Source organism: Silurus aristotelis, assembly GCF_946808225.1.
Source record: "Silurus aristotelis genome assembly, chromosome: 19".
Taxonomy (NCBI): Eukaryota; Metazoa; Chordata; class Actinopteri; order Siluriformes; family Siluridae; genus Silurus; species Silurus aristotelis.
Window position 1 is genome coordinate 20,880,084 of NC_139592.1, and position 15,117 is coordinate 20,895,200.

The 15,117-nt window shown below is 38.8% G+C and overlaps 2 protein-coding genes across 5 annotated transcripts; one reads left to right on the plus strand and one right to left on the minus strand.

Moving 5' to 3' along the window:
* Positions 1–965: 965 nt before the first annotated feature.
* cbx5 (chromobox homolog 5 (HP1 alpha homolog, Drosophila)) lies at positions 966–9,469 on the minus strand. Its single transcript, XM_083569669.1, has 6 exons — positions 9,305–9,469; positions 7,791–7,866; positions 6,067–6,258; positions 5,753–5,972; positions 5,408–5,508; positions 966–3,540 (listed from the first exon to the last, which is right to left on the minus strand). Exons 3-6 carry the CDS (start codon positions 6,204–6,206, stop codon positions 3,399–3,401), a joined length of 603 nt encoding a protein of 200 aa, XP_083425795.1. The 5' UTR covers positions 6,207–6,258; positions 7,791–7,866; positions 9,305–9,469; the 3' UTR covers positions 966–3,398.
* A 521-nt stretch (positions 9,470–9,990) lies between these two features.
* On the plus strand, positions 9,991–13,820 carry LOC310741640 (heterogeneous nuclear ribonucleoprotein A1-like 3). Of its 4 annotated transcripts, none has more exons than XR_014537993.1 (12): positions 9,991–10,130; positions 10,609–10,728; positions 10,841–10,987; positions 11,079–11,289; positions 11,385–11,477; positions 11,558–11,653; positions 11,932–11,979; positions 12,068–12,223; positions 12,307–12,456; positions 12,532–12,635; positions 12,786–13,670; positions 13,742–13,820. XR_014537993.1 is itself a non-coding variant. In XM_083569661.1 (11 exons), exons 1-10 carry the CDS (start codon positions 10,119–10,121, stop codon positions 12,621–12,623), a joined length of 1,125 nt encoding a protein of 374 aa, XP_083425787.1. In that variant the 5' UTR covers positions 9,991–10,118; the 3' UTR covers positions 12,624–12,635; positions 12,786–13,820. The 4 variants fall into 4 exon arrangements, 2 of the variants coding, with proteins under 2 accessions (XP_083425787.1, XP_083425788.1); XR_014537994.1 differs by having other exon boundaries at positions 13,605–13,670; XM_083569661.1 differs by having other exon boundaries at positions 12,786–13,820.
* Positions 13,821–15,117: the final 1,297 nt, after the last annotated feature.

The following is a 15,117-nucleotide window of genomic DNA, read 5'->3' on the forward strand; positions in this document are numbered from 1 at the left end:
CCGTAGTCATGTGGTGCAGATAAATGCTTCGATACCTACATTACTGCAAAATGTGCATTCCTTACTTTGCTTACGAATATATATTTTTGGTTTTTAGTCAAGCAGGGATATTTGGTCTTTATAAACAGACACAGTCTCTCACACTCTCCACTTTGCCTGAATGGCTGTTTTTCTTTCCAAACTCCGAGTCGGGTTGCTCTCCACCCTTTTTTTCTCCCTCTCTCTCTCTTTCTCCAGATCCAGCCTGTCTGAAAGCCTCTCCTCCAGGTGGAGACGTCGGTGTGTCCAGAGAGGCCCAGCTTGCCATAAAGCATGCTGCCTCACACTCCCTCTGCTCCCCACGGCCGCAAAATTTACTGGTGACCTTTGCATTCCATTTGGAACGATCCAAACACCCCCCCCCCCAACCCCCCAACCCCCACTTTGGAAAATTCCACTGCCACTGAGGTAGGCAGGAAAGCAACCATCTATGCAAAGGAGCTGGAGGGGAAAAAATAGGGGGGACTGAAAGATTGCTTGTCTTTTATTGCTCTGAGCTGTGCAGAGGTGAGATGAGCAACAGGCCTCCAAAACACCCGTCAGGCTGATAGAGTTGTCCGGTATTTGAACATTTTTTATCAGAAACCTGTGCTGTCATAGTTCTTTTTGATATTTTAGGGATCATTGTTTTTTGCTTGGATTTAAAATATAATCAGAAGCATTATGATTACATTAATCTAAATCTAATACTTGACTTGATTCAACAAATTCACAAATAAATAAAATAATGAATTAAAAAAAGAATCCAAGGAAATAAATGTAAAAAAAAAAAAAAAAAAAAAAAAAAAAAAAAACCCACATTGAATAAATGTTTATTCGACAAAGAATAAATTAAATAGAATATTAGAAATAAAATAAATATATAAATAGTAGTTTAGCCCGAAGTAAACGATGAAAGCAGCTCGGCCTGTCGTCACAGCAATCAGTCTTATTTATAATTTCTTTATTTTGATTTGACAGTTTTGACTGAATGTCCGCAGCAACATTCTACACTTACAAACACAGCTGTGAGAAAGAGAGTTCACATGTAAGCAGTGTGTGGGCTAATTTATAAAACGCTCTCCAAGAATATCAAGAATAGCCACCATAAGGAATATATTAAAGACAAAATGTCAAATGTTGTACTACTAAGTCATGGTGTATAGATACTGCCTGTGTATACATGTGCGTGTGAGCAGAACGTGTGTAAAACAACTCCAAGAAATGTGTCCATGGAGGAAAACGAAAAAAAAAAAAAAGAAAAAAGAAAAACTTCTCAAACATCTTTTTGGTCCTTGCATGTACATAATCAAAGTGGTGTTTCTTTTTTTTTTTTTTTTTGTCTTTTTGTTGCTCAGTGTTCTTTCTTTTATAGAAAAATTTAAAGTTTTCTACACCGATAGAAGTAATCAATAAAACAAAACAAATAACATCCAACACTTGTTTGATATGGGCTGCATTGAAACTTGTATACAAGACCGTAGCCGAATAGCACCATCTGCTGGAAAAGTTCATGAACCATAAACCTGTGTTCATAAACCAAACAAACAAAGAAATATTTCACCTGTATCCATGCAAACACAGTTTGTTATAGTCTGTCTTTAAACTATTAAATCAAAAACACCTCGGTTTGTGGTTTTGAAAAGGAAAAAACTATTAAATTCGTGTGGAAAACTAGGTTTACTACAATTTGATACAAGACATTTAAAAAAATTTCTAGGTAAAAGACATCAAAATTGTATTCTGAAAAAACACATGATGGATAAAATGGAAGTGGACTTTGAAAACATGAGACATTCTTTTCTATCTGGGATTTAAAGTATACACACAAAAATGGTCATTACAGTATCTCGAAGCGTAGCAGTCCATCGCACATCTGATGAAGCCTCTTCGCTTTTTCACCTACTCCGGAGAGGAAAAACGAAAAATCTTAAAACCTTTCGATTCTTCTCATCGGACTAAATTCATTCAATGAAATACTGGTTGGCTTTCATTAAGAATCAGTAGCTCTGTCGGGTCAATGAAAGTCAAAGGAAGTTTATTGGGTTAAATTTATTTGTCCAGTGGCTCTACAAAACACAGAATTTCACACCTGAGCTCATAACCCGGTTAGGGACAGGATTCAGCTTCGATTGACTTCCTGTTTAAAACTTTGAAGGAGAATTGAAATGGTGGGGATGGAAGTGGCAAACAGTAACATGGTCACAGCCTATGTTAGGGGGCCTTTATTGACTTTATCCACAAAAGTGTTTGCTCTGAATGCTGGGAACACCTTAGAGGCTATAAGGTGTGACTTCTAAACTGGTTGGAAGAAAAGTATGTAACCCCAACGGCCTGTTATGATTAAAACTGGTGGCTCCAAGATAAAACAAAGGCTCAGCAGATGGCCACAAGGTGGAGCACTTCAGTATGTACATCACAGGTGCATAGCCTCACGAGAGCAAAGAAAGAAAGAAAAAAGGTGTGTGTGTTGGGGGGTGGTTTGGGTTGTTGTTAACAGTAATAACAATGGCAATAACAGAAATGATGATTGTCCCCATACGTCGGTCTGAGCGCAAGCAGTTGCGACAAACACATCGTTTAAAAACCTGGGCATGTGCAGTTCGTGTCGATTTCTAGCTAAGAATTAATTGGGAATAAATTTGTTTTTTTTGTTTTTGTTTTTTTAAATGGATGCAATACTTCATACGGTTCCAGATTTGCGGTTCCAGTCAAGGTAGTCCTATGCATTCTCAGGATATTCACTGAGTGAGGGGGAAAAAATAATAATAATAAAAATATTGATATGAGGAATACACCAGAATCAAAGATGGATTCATTAGAAAGAATTAAAAAGATTTAAAAATAAAAACAAAAAAATTACGGGGTGACTAATCCAGCACTGCAGATAAGGAACAACATTTTTTGATAAAACACTTTCAAAAATATCAGCCGTCTCAATACATTTCACCAACTGCTGTATGAAACCTAAACTATCGAGTCAACACACACAGAGGAGGGAAAAAAAACATCATTCGCATACAAACACAAACTATGAAAAAAAAAAGAGTGAGAGAAAAAGTGTGGTTCTGCAAGAATAACAGGGTGTTTAAAAAAAAAAAAAAAAAAAAAAAAAACTCTGTGTGACTCCATCAGTCTAACATCTTCCATTCCCCAAGCTCTTGGCATAGTTCTCAATAACTCGCTCATCCCTCAATACTCGAGACAGTGTTTGACAGAGTTGCCGTTTAGATGGGAGATGAAAGGGGACTAAAAGAAGGAGGGATGTGACCTCTGATGCCCGGAGGCCAGTGGTGGTAGTAGTAAAATGGTCCGGAACGAAGGACGGATTGTGAGTGCACTCGCGTCTGTCTCTAGGAGGGGGGGACGGGACTGCACGCTTACACAGCCACAGCACCCTTTTCCTTCTTCTCGCCGTCCTCGTGCCAAGTGAGACGCTCCTCGTAGAACGCGATGACGATCTGAGGACACTTGTGATTGGCCTCCTTTGCGAGCACGAGGTCCGCCTCGTCCGAGTCTTTCCTGTGGAGACCGAGAGAGATGAAATGGACTATAAATAAGTGTTACGGCTGCTTTAAAAAAAAATTTTTTTATTTATTTATATATAAAGAAAATGCTGATGATGTGTGTCTGGAGTTTTAATTGACACACCGTGGTTCTGCATACGGGGGATGGGGGGAGCTATGGTGCGAGCCAAAAAATGAATAATGCAGGTTTAGATCTCGTTTTTCATTTTTCAGGAAATTCATTACCCTGCCTGCAGTTTATAACCGTGATATGATTTACCCAGGAGTCTGAAAGACATTCAGCAGGTCATTCAATTTACTGGATGCAGTTTTGCATGTCTCATTAAAAGTCAGTCGAGGAGCTTTTTATTTTATTTTTTTTTAGATTTATTTATTTTTTTTTTTTTTTTTTTTTTTTTTTAACCAAAAGTGAAAATAAAGAGCTTATCTTGAAGTTTACTCCACTGGAAATGTGTCTTGTCCCAGCTTGTATAGAGACAGAAAGGAAATGTCTCATGTCATGGCAGTAGGGCAGTGTGGCATTACAACAGAAGGCATTCGGCAAATACAAGCTTGCTGCCTTGTGAGGAAACATGAAATATTAAAAAGTTGTTTGTTTTTGTTTTTGGAGATCTAAGGAATTTAACCGACGAATGGGTTTCAGAGGGGAGGTGTGTAGCTTTGTGGTTAAAGCGTTGGACTTAGGATCCGAAGTTTGTGAGTTCAAATCCCAGTCACACCAAGCAGCCACCCGTAACCCCATAGCTGCTCAGTTGTTTAAACAAGATAAATGCAAGTCGGTCAATGGCATCTGTTAAATGTACGTTTCATCTTAAGCCTGGACACGATGTCAGTGTGTGAAGGCTGAGTAGCAGGAGTTGGAATATTGAAATCATACACAAATAATGATACTCCGACAACTTGATTGAAAACTGGTGAGAAAGCAAATTTGTAAGTACACATTTTACTGCGATCGCAATTGACAAATAAAAAAAATAAGTTGAATTTAACATTATACCAAATCCGGCTCATAATTTTTTTATTTATTTTAGGGGAAACTGGGTCACGGCACCATGAAAGCCAGTGAGGTTATATGCAAATATTTCATGAAGTCGGATCCAAGCATTTCAATGTGTGCAACATAGTCAGAAATTGCTGTTTTATTATTTTCATCAGAAGGGAAAACAAAAAAAGACTGTCCGACCGATCAAGAGTTCACATGACCACAATGTGTGTGTAAGCTGTGATTACGTGGAAGTATTGCAAACATTTTATTAAATTGACCAGTACGTCAATAACAGTTCTGATACCTCCTAGAAAACATGTCCTGTAGTCTCTCTAAACTGACGAAAAGGTGCAAAACACAATCTTTACGCAAAGATTATTAATATGACTTGGCGAATAAATAAAGAGTTAATCAATATTAACCAATTTAAAAGTAACCTGGGAATATTTGCACTAATATTTTTTAAAGATAGTAAAAGTTAGATTTTTACAGTGTACACTTGGTCAATTTAAAAAAAATTTCAATTAAAAAAAAGACACTCTGGTGATAATACCATTACCCACCCACCCACCCACCCCCCCCTTCAAATCTAAGGTGAATACACCACCATGTGCATTTCAGAAAAGTTTCACACTCCGCCTTGAAGTAATTCTCACCTATAAATAACGAGTGCGAAGACACGAAGCCTGAATGATGAACGGTTTAAAGAAACTGCACCAAAGCAGCACAATAAGAGGTAAATTGGTGACCTATTTGGCTCAACAAAAGGTGATAATGTGCTGCCTAAGAGCTGCTAAGGAAACAGCGGCTCTGAAATTGTCATGCGATGGTTCTGTAGGTGTGCTGCATATTCTACATGAAACTGTCTGCCACTCACCACTTCATTAAGAACATAAGATCCCCACATGAGTCAGTGGCACCGATGATCTTCTCTGGCTCCAGGCCTCTCTCGAAACCTCTGGCAACCAGGATCTCATCCTAAACAGAATGACGAATTAATTAGAGGATTTTTTTTTTTTTTTTTTTTTTTTTTAATAGAAACAGGACTGATGCATTTCCTTTCAGAGCTCTACGTTTCCTTCCATGACTGCTGCCCTTGATGTACCAATCGGAAAGATCTCCACAATCTGCACTATAAAATTAGCTAAGATCACACTTCTTTCCCAAACAGCAATATGAATACAGCTAAATAAAAAATAATAATAACTAATCGTCCTCTCACATCTTTTTTCCGCTTCTGCTTGCTGCCACCCTCCTCTTCTTCGTCAGAGTTTCTCCTCTTGCTGCCAGTCTCTTTGGCGCGAGCGGGAGATGAGCTGGATGTTTTGGTCCCGCTGCTCGGAGTGCTCGTACCGCTGCCGCCCTTTTTGTATGTCTTCATGAACTCGGAAATGAGGTCTGGACAGTCGAGATTTTTCTCTGGTTCCCAGGTGTTGTGTTTACTAGGAATATCAGAGAGCACAAATACGTTTATATGTTGGAAAATAACAATAAACCATGTAAACATTCTGACAGGGAACATACATGAAGACTTACTCTGTAAAACCTTTCCATTTAAGAAAGTACTCGACTCTGCCCTTTACAACCCTCCTGTCCAGGACCTTCTCCACCACGTATTCTTCTTCATCTGAGGACGCAGACTCGTCGTCTTCGCGGTTCTGGTTCTTCTTTCCCATGACTGCTTCAAATGCCTTTTGAGAGATTGAGCAAGGAAGGGAAAGGATCCCCCTGCAATAAGAAAGCAATGTATTAAAAAAAGGAAAAGCTTCAGTGCATATGGGCTTTGACAACGAAAATCTGTATACACCAAATCTGATTAGAAGATTTCTGTAAAAAGTCATGTGTCAGTTCTATATATCCTGTAGTAATATTTTATTTTTTAATACAGTACAAGAAACCAGTGCAAAATTTTTTTTCCGAAAACATCATGATATAAAGCAATCGGCTTCATTTCACCACCCTGTTTTCATAACAATGGCCCGAGACAAGGCTGTTCAGCTCGTCACTGAAAAACCATTAACGTGCAGCTCGACAGGATTCAGAAACCAGTCTCGCTTAAGTACCTTGTGAAGCGATCAAATGATCAAACACACTCATCATACAACCAACCTGATTAATGTCTCTTAATGGAAAGTCAGATTTCAAAGCAGATCGAACTTAAGACTATATAATTATGTCAAGATTAAAGTGTGCCACAACACTCTTTTCTGAAATATAACAATGGGGTTTAAATAAATGTAAAAAAAGAATAAATATAAATATAAACACAGTCAGCTGCCGACCTACAAACACTGCGACTTTTTAGAGATATGAACACGGTCACGGCCACCAAAAAAAAAAAAAAAAAAAAACCAAAGAAAATAAAAATATATTCAGGAAAACTTTTGGAATCCGCGTGCGCAATTTAGATTTGACAACGCTGCAAAAAGAGGGAGAAGAAAAAGAACTCCTTTGCAAACATGCATTGTGTCAACAAGACACTTAAGTCTCACTCATTAATACACACACACACACACACACACACACACACACACACACACACACACACACACACACACACTGTGTAATTTAAATGCTTTTAATAATTGAGTCTCGCTTTTGTCATGTTGCTTACCCATTATTTTCTCAACATTTTCTTAGCATTATTTAACCTAATCTGCCATTCCTTTGCCCTATGTGCAAAGAAAAATCCAACTTGCAATTAAGGGCCAATCACAAGCAGCTTTCTATTCGCTTCATTTCAAGTCAAATCAAATTTTATTTGACACACACGTACATACAGTGAAACGCTTTTTATGATGGTTCGGCATTAGGGAATAGGATGGGGAAGGGGCAGATAAATAAAGCATAAAACTATATAAAATATATAAAAGTTATGTGCCCTATTTGTGCCCTATGTATATAACAAACTAAAGCACCCACCCTTGTGAACTCGGGAATGCTGTAGAATGACGTTTGGGTTGTGTTTCAATCCGATTCAAAATTGTGTGTAAAAAAGGGTGACCGTTTCACTAAACACGCCCGTGTCTGGGAACGTGTGCTGCCATCAGCAAGCTCATGCTTTTCAGCTTAATAAGCGACAAACATGTTCATTTCAAATCAGACAAAGCCATGGTATACTAAACTAACAAATCCTATAGTCACTGTCATCCTCCAGCTGAAGTTTCTTCCGTAAGCAGATAAAGATGATGGGGGGGGCGAGACACCCCAGCGGGATAAGGATAGTCGGAGTTCATGAGGCATCATATCTTTCAGCTTACCTGTGGTCCTGTTTCAAAGCAAGCCAAATGGGTCCGGTGTTGTTACTGCCGTTTTAACCTGGGACACACGTCACCCCTGAAAAAGAAGAGTTACAAGAGAATTCGGACATGTTATTGGAGCTGAACATCTCTGAGCTGAACATCTCACTTTGCAAACAATGTTCAGTATGATAGTTGTTCTGTTTGTGAGTGTGTGTGTGTGTGTGTGTGTGTATGCACAGTTACAATGGCCTGTTTTCACTAATTTAACCCTTTATTATTATTATTATTATTTTGCAAACAAAAGTATAGTGGAACATCAGGAACCTTTTTCTTCCTAAACAGCATCATGCCAGTGAGCTAATGCTTCACCCTAATAAAACACCAGGATTTCCAACTGTACCACAAAGCATCATGACAACTAAATGGATCACACTTGGATGAATTATGATGTATAATTATTAAAAGGATTTTTAAAAAACTTTTTTAATAAGAAACACTCTGTGGGAATTTCTCACAAGGAGCTCCCAAGAAATGTATTTCCAGATCTTTAAGCCTATTTGAAGACAGTACAAGATGTCAAAATGGCAAACATCTAATAATAATATATTATATATTAATATTTAGCACATAACTCGAAAAATTCACTCAAAGAAAACAAGACTTTCCAGCATGAAAAAGTCAAGTGGGCCTCAGGGAGTCAATTGAGTGACCACTTGGGATTCAGACTCCATTTATCGCAATGTATAACTTATGTATTTCACCAAAAACATATTTTGGATAACTTTTTACCGCACAAATGTAAAAAAAAAAAAAAAAAAAAAAAAAAGAGAGAAATGGGTTAGTCCCTTAACAAGTGCGGCTAGTTCTTTAGGCTAAGCATGGCCATGCTAGCGCCATCACAGAAACCGCCATCATTTCAATGGCGTTTCAAGCAAGTGAGGATTATAAACTTATAAAAAAAAAGAAGTGTGTACTTTTTATTTCATAAAGTGTCTGACTGGACATTGTTAATCCCACTGCGATAATGTTATGAAAAAAAGGCGACATGTGAAGAAGCATAGAGGACATGAGATATGCTAGATATGCCGTTAGCTAGTTCTGCACTGCCTGTGAACTAGCATGCAATAGAAGGAAAAAACTAATAAACAGGAATTGATTTCATAATTGTTGGTGATCAACACACATGTATAGAATATTATTATTAAAGCTGCTGGAATGCATTAATCGCGGTGTGATAATGGGGCACTGATTGGACTCTGGAGTTATCAAGTGTCTACAGTGCATGCATGGGTTTATTATACAGGCGCCAAGAATCTCGCAGCTTGAATGCAATAATCAGATTTGTTGATAAAAACACGCAGGGGTCTTCCTGATCGCGGTGTTATATATCACACTAAGTTTTAAGAGGATAACGCGGCTTCCAAACGCACGAATAAAAACGCCGCCGCACGCATAAGACGCGCCGAGTCCGCCATATGATGCATTGCATGCAAAATGCGTAATTGTTCGATTTGGTTAGAAAATTAACTCACACAGAGGTCCTTCTTCGGTGCGCTCAAAGGCAACAAGCACTCCACACGCGTCCCTACACACTCATACACACATATACACACATACACACAGTACAGGCCACAGCGCGCCAAAAACACACAATGGTAGACAAGGCATGTGGGCTGAATTCCAAATCACACATTGTGTACTACACTAGTGCACTACTTAGGACGCAAAATAACGGCTTCTTACTATGTATGTAGTGGCCTATATTTACTATAAGGAGCAGATTGGGATGTTTCCCTCTGTCCCTGTAACAAATCTTTTACATTATTTAGATCCGTCCAGACATTTAAAAGACATTATAATGATTTTAAAAACACAATATAATGGGAGATTAAGTGATAAAAGATACTGGTTAGCAGGAATCATATTGTGCTCCATATTGAGATTGTGTTATTTTATTATAGCAACCTTTTTTACAGCATAAAACGTGCTCATTATTATTAGTTATTATAGGTATTATTATCGACACAATTTTCGCAATGCTTTAATAATGCACACGCGCACCCTGAGGTTTTCTTTATTTCAGTACATCTTTATTCAATATTAAGCCTTGACGGATGCACGTTGGAAGGAGTAAAGTTTGGTTGCACACGCTGCCTGTTTCCAAACCCTATACTCCTTTGTTTGAATGACTTGTATATTGACAAATCATGTGGCAAAGATATTTGACGTCACGTTTGAGCGCGAAGCATGACCTAATCGCTGGCTGCAGAAGGCGGGGCTTATACTCTTCATTTAATGTTCTGTGGCGGTTCCATTTTCACTGGTTAGTGTGTTGTGCAGAGCGCCATGTCGAAAGAGGTAAGTTTAAGGCACAAATCCTAGACGAAAATTTGCATTTTTAATAGAAGATTCAGTTTTCTATAAGTCTTATTTAATTTTTAACGCGTTCACAATTTAATTCTGTTATGTGGGATGCTCTTTACGTATTTCGCTAGACGCCAGCGGGGCCGCCATCTTGTTTTATTTCGCTAGGCCGCATGGGGGCTAGCAGACTAGCCGAGCGAACATATCATTTTTAAGCGATTTGGATTCGTATTTTACTGCTGTAGAAGTAAAAATTTGGAAAGTTTTTAATGTTTGAATGTTTTCTTTGTGTAATAATTTGTGGTTAACAAGCTTAATATTGGCGCTGGGGTTCAACATGGCGGATGTGTTGTTTGACCGAGCAGGTCATATATACTGTTAACCCTCGAGTGGGCCTTTAAATGTCCGTTGAGATGCAAATGTTTGTTGTTTTGTATAAATAATTTAACGTGCTACGGTTTTCTCAATTCAGGGTCAGCCCAGAGAACCAGAGCAGCTTCGGAAGCTGTTCATTGGAGGCCTGAGCTTCGAGACAACAGACGAGAGCCTGCGCTCTTACTTTGAGCAATGGGGCGCGTTAACCGACTGTGTGGTGAGGGATTTATTCTGACTTGTTCATGTCCAAAGCTTTCATATGTATTGCTTGATTATGATCATAGTTTGTTTTAATATCATTATGATCGTCTGTCTTTATTTTCTTTAAGGTTATGAGAGACCCGAGCTCCAAGCGCTCCAGAGGGTTCGGTTTTGTGACGTACTCCAGCGTGGAGGAAGTGGATGAAGCCATGGGGGCGCGTCCCCACAAAGTCGACGGCCGCCTCGTAGAACCCAAGCGGGCCGTGTCCAGAGAGGCGAGTGCCCACGTTAAAACTCTCCTTATGTAACCAAAGTCATTGGAAAACCGTGGTCTGATTTGTAAACATGTCTGCTTTCGTCTTTTAGGATTCAAGCAAGCCTTTCGCACACACCACTGTGAAAAAGATCTTTGTGGGCGGCATTAAGGAAGATACGGAGGAGAGCCATCTACGGGACTACTTTGAGGAATTCGGAAAGATCGAAGCAGTTGAAATAATGATCGATCACAAGACTGGGAACAAAAGAGGCTTCGCCTTTGTTACGTTCGACGACCACGATGCCGTGGATCGCATCGTTAGTAAGTGGTTTATTTTTTCCCTCATTGCTGGAAAGACATTTTGGGCTGTGGTGATATTGTGGCTTAATTGGTTTTGCTTTTTTTTTGTGTAATAGTTCAAAAATACCATACAATAAATGGTCACAATTCAGAAGTGAGAAAGGCAGTGTCCAAACAAGAGATGCAGAATTCATCAATGAATATGAGGGGTAAGAAATCTCCATTTGACAATTATGTACTCAAGAAATTTGTTCTTTATTTACATGAACCAAATTTTCTCTTTGTCTAGGACGTGGAGGTGGAAACTATGGTCGATATGGCAACAATGACTTTGGAGGAGGAGGCAGAGATGGCTTCAGAGACGGTTTCAGAGATGGTTTCAGAGGTAGCTGTTAGAACCTTTCATGTTCTGGCTAACTTATGGTGTGATTTTATAGCTGGCTAAATTAACACACTGCAGTCATATTACTGGGGGGGGATTAGCAGTATCAACAAACTTGAGCAATAAGGTATGCAAAAAATACTTAAAGCAGCAAACTTGAGTTTAAAAAAACTGGGTATTTCTAACAAGTCCTGTGGTATTTACTTACTGCCAGTTAAAGTACAGAGAAACTGGTGTATGATGAGTGCTATATTCTAATGGTGTTTTCCTTGTTTAAACAGGTGGTAGAGGATATGGAGATGGCTACAACAATGGCTTTGGAGGAGATGGTACATGGCGATTTATTTTGATTACAGTTGTCCATCGCCTAATAAACAATCAAGAAGAATGGTCTGACTGACTTTCTCGATTATACAGGTGGCTATGGTGGTGGCGGCTCTGGCTATGGAGGCAACCGTGGGGGTGGTGGATACGGTGGCGGCGGCGGACAAGGTTATGGAAACGGCGGTGGAGGATATGGTGGGGGAGGTTACAGTGGTGGTGGCGGCAATGGTTATGACAACTATAACAGCGGTAATGAAAACTTTGAGTTAGCATGTTTATTGCTTGTGGTAATGGTGTTGGTGTAATTTTAAAAATTATTTTTTTGTACACAGGTAACTTCGGTGGTGGTGGTGGTGGTAGCAGCGGTGGTGGTGGCGGCAACTACAATGATTTTGGAAGCTACAACAGCCAGCAGTCAAGCTTTGGCCCAGTCAAAGGAAATTTTGGCGGTGGCGGTGGCAGAAATGGTGGCCCATATGGTGGTGAGTATTGCACCAAACCGTGTCTATGAATTCTTAGCAATTTCATCAATAACCTAAACACTATCTCTGCCTCAGGTGGATATGGTGGTAGCTCAGGAGGAGGTGGAGGTTATGGCGGAGGATCCGGTGGAGGCTATGGCGGAAACTCTGGAGGCAGACGATATTAAGTTCTTTTTAAGGTTTGTATCAATAGTTCTCCCCTTCCCTCCCCCCTCTCCCCCTCTTTAATTCTATGGTCTAAACTAGTTGGTTTTAAAGCACAATAAACCCTGTTTTTATTAAATCTAAGGGGCAGTGTTTAGCTTAATGTTGTTGTTCATATTCAACAGGACTCAGTACTTAGGAGAGGAGACAGGAGAGCGAGAGAGCTGACAGGGCAGCGGCAGGTTTACTCCATAGATCTGCTCAGCCATTCAGAAGAGATGTACAATAGTGCTGTCACAAGCGGGACTGTTTTTGTCAATGGCTGTCATGTTGAGTTTTTTTTTTTATATATATATTTTTATTTTCTTTATTGGATGCATTCCACTAGGTTTTGTAGAAGTACTTTATTCCGCTATTCTAATTATGTATAACTCTAAGAAATCAAGTTGAAATAAAGCGACTTCCAGTTTTTAAAAAAAACAAAGTAAAGGTGTTCTCTTTCAGTCACTGGGATTGTTGGGTGGGGGATCAGTGGGTATAATGGCTGTGTCTTTGTGCAGCCCAGACTGTCAAAAGAATTGCAGACAATTTCTCTGAAAAACATCTATAGAACAAATGTCGTCCTGCTGGTTAGAATGGCTAAGACAAAGTGGGTTAGTTTGTATCACTGCCAAGACTAGCCAAGGAAGCAAGCTGAGAGAGGAGTAGGAAGACCTTCACCATGAGAAGAATCAGGGAGCGTTTGAGTACAGGTCGTCTCTGAAAGACTAGGAGACAGAATGGCTTTATTGCCACCAGTAGGTAAGAACAGACTTCTCCATTCCCACTGGACACAACTCATTTTATTCATTGTAGATGCAGTACAGTATTATAAACCTTCCTGTTCGAACTGGTACAAACCTTTTTTCTTTTTATATACTTGTTTTAATAAATAACCGAGAAGAGCATGTGCAAGGCCTCTGTTGACTGGCTGAATTGAGTCTTTTCTATTTTTTCCCCCTTAGGAATTTGTATGACACACATGATCCAGAATGGAGATATTTGCCTGTTTATCTGCAGGCAGTTTAAAGGTAATAATGGTTTACTTATTGCACCACCTTTTTTCTGAGTTATAAATGATGCCCTGTTTTATTTGTTGCAGGACTCAGACGTTTGGATTTGATGGAATTTTTTTACAAGATGTTTTTACTGCTTAATAAAGCTTTTATTGTTTTGTACCACTGTCTTGTTGCGCTTCTTTTTCTCAAGTATGTTTTATGGGTTGCTTAGTAGTTACCTTAAACTAGTGGATGGACTTCAGGCTGTGTTTGCATGGAATACACTAAATTCCTCCATATTTGCAAATTAGCTATGATTGCTCTTCTGTTTTTCATTAATTGGAGTTGAAAGTCTCAAATGTTAAACACCTCACCTCAGTAGTTTATTTATATAAAAAAAAAAGTAAATAAAAGCTTAAGCAAAAATTGATTTATAGTATGAACTTGCTTTCTATCAGCATCATTTTGGTCATTTATGCATTTTCAACTCGCTCAACTAGTTGAGAGCAAGTGGTGAATTTTGAAGGGTTGCTTGGTAATTGGTGGTAATTGTGCTCCTGAATAGATGCCAAGTTAATTAGCACTATTACTCTTTAGCTGCTTGGCTAAACAATTTTTTTATTTAAGAAAGCAAAAATAAAAAATACATTTACAGAGTTTAGTGAACCTGTGCTGTCGTCATGTGAACGTTGCAGAAGCCTCCAATGGAGCTGTATTTTAATTTCTATTAAGTAATTTGGTTGTCTTTTTAATATTGTAGAAATCCATTTTTTTTCAGCTTTTAGTGGTGGTCTGTCAGGGCCAAAAGCGCCTTTTCTAGAGGGCTGAACTTTTAATCACTGACTTACATTTTAATATTTCTTTTGTTTAGAAATGTGTTAAATTATTCCCAATCTCTTCTCGATTGTGGTGTTTCGCTTCGGTGTCTGTTTCTATCCAATCAGATGTTCCCTGAGTTGAAGGTATCTGCTATGAGGCCTTCAGAAATCATCGCCACAGGTGCCTGTAGTATAAAATACATGACAAAGCTATTCTTTTAACCAATTAAATTTTGATTTGGTGGCTCCTAGGCCATCTAGAAAATTTATATCTTCTGCATTTTCATGTCCTTTCATTGAATGGTTAGAGAACACAAGCTCTGGTATGTTCAAGACACTCGCATAGCTTTTTTTTTTTTTATATATTCCACAATTTGTCAGATATATTTACAAGAACATTTGCAAGACGCATTTTTGAAGAAAAGCTGGAATTTGTGTGGAATGTCTGCTGAAACGGTTCAAACAAGTGGTTAAGCTTTTTCAAAAACTACTTTTTTTTTTGAGAATTTGCACAAAAACCCATTTTGCATTAAAATCCCAAAGAAGCTGTAATGCAACAAAATGTCTTGGGTATATATTGAGGCTTCTGCTAGAGATGTATGCAGATGTTGCAGCTGTGGCTGCAGTGAAATGTTGAACCCAATGTTTATTGGGTTTCTTGT

Coding starts and splice junctions, on each gene's coding strand:
- LOC310741640 (XM_083569661.1), top strand. Junction 10,988..11,078: donor AGCGGGCCGTGTCCAGAGAG/GCGAGTGCCCAC, acceptor TTCGTCTTTTAG/GATTCAAGCAAGCCTTTCGC. Junction 12,457..12,531: donor AAATGGTGGCCCATATGGTG/GTGAGTATTGCA, acceptor TCTCTGCCTCAG/GTGGATATGGTGGTAGCTCA.
- cbx5 (XM_083569669.1), bottom strand. CDS start 6,206: ATGGGAAAGAAGAACCAGAACCGCGAAGACGACGAGTCTGCGTCCTCA. Junction 5,509..5,752: donor AGCAGAAGCGGAAAAAAGAT/GTGAGAGGACGA, acceptor CATTCTGTTTAG/GATGAGATCCTGGTTGCCAG. Junction 3,541..5,407: donor CTTATGTTCTTAATGAAGTG/GTGAGTGGCAGA, acceptor CGGTCTCCACAG/GAAAGACTCGGACGAGGCGG.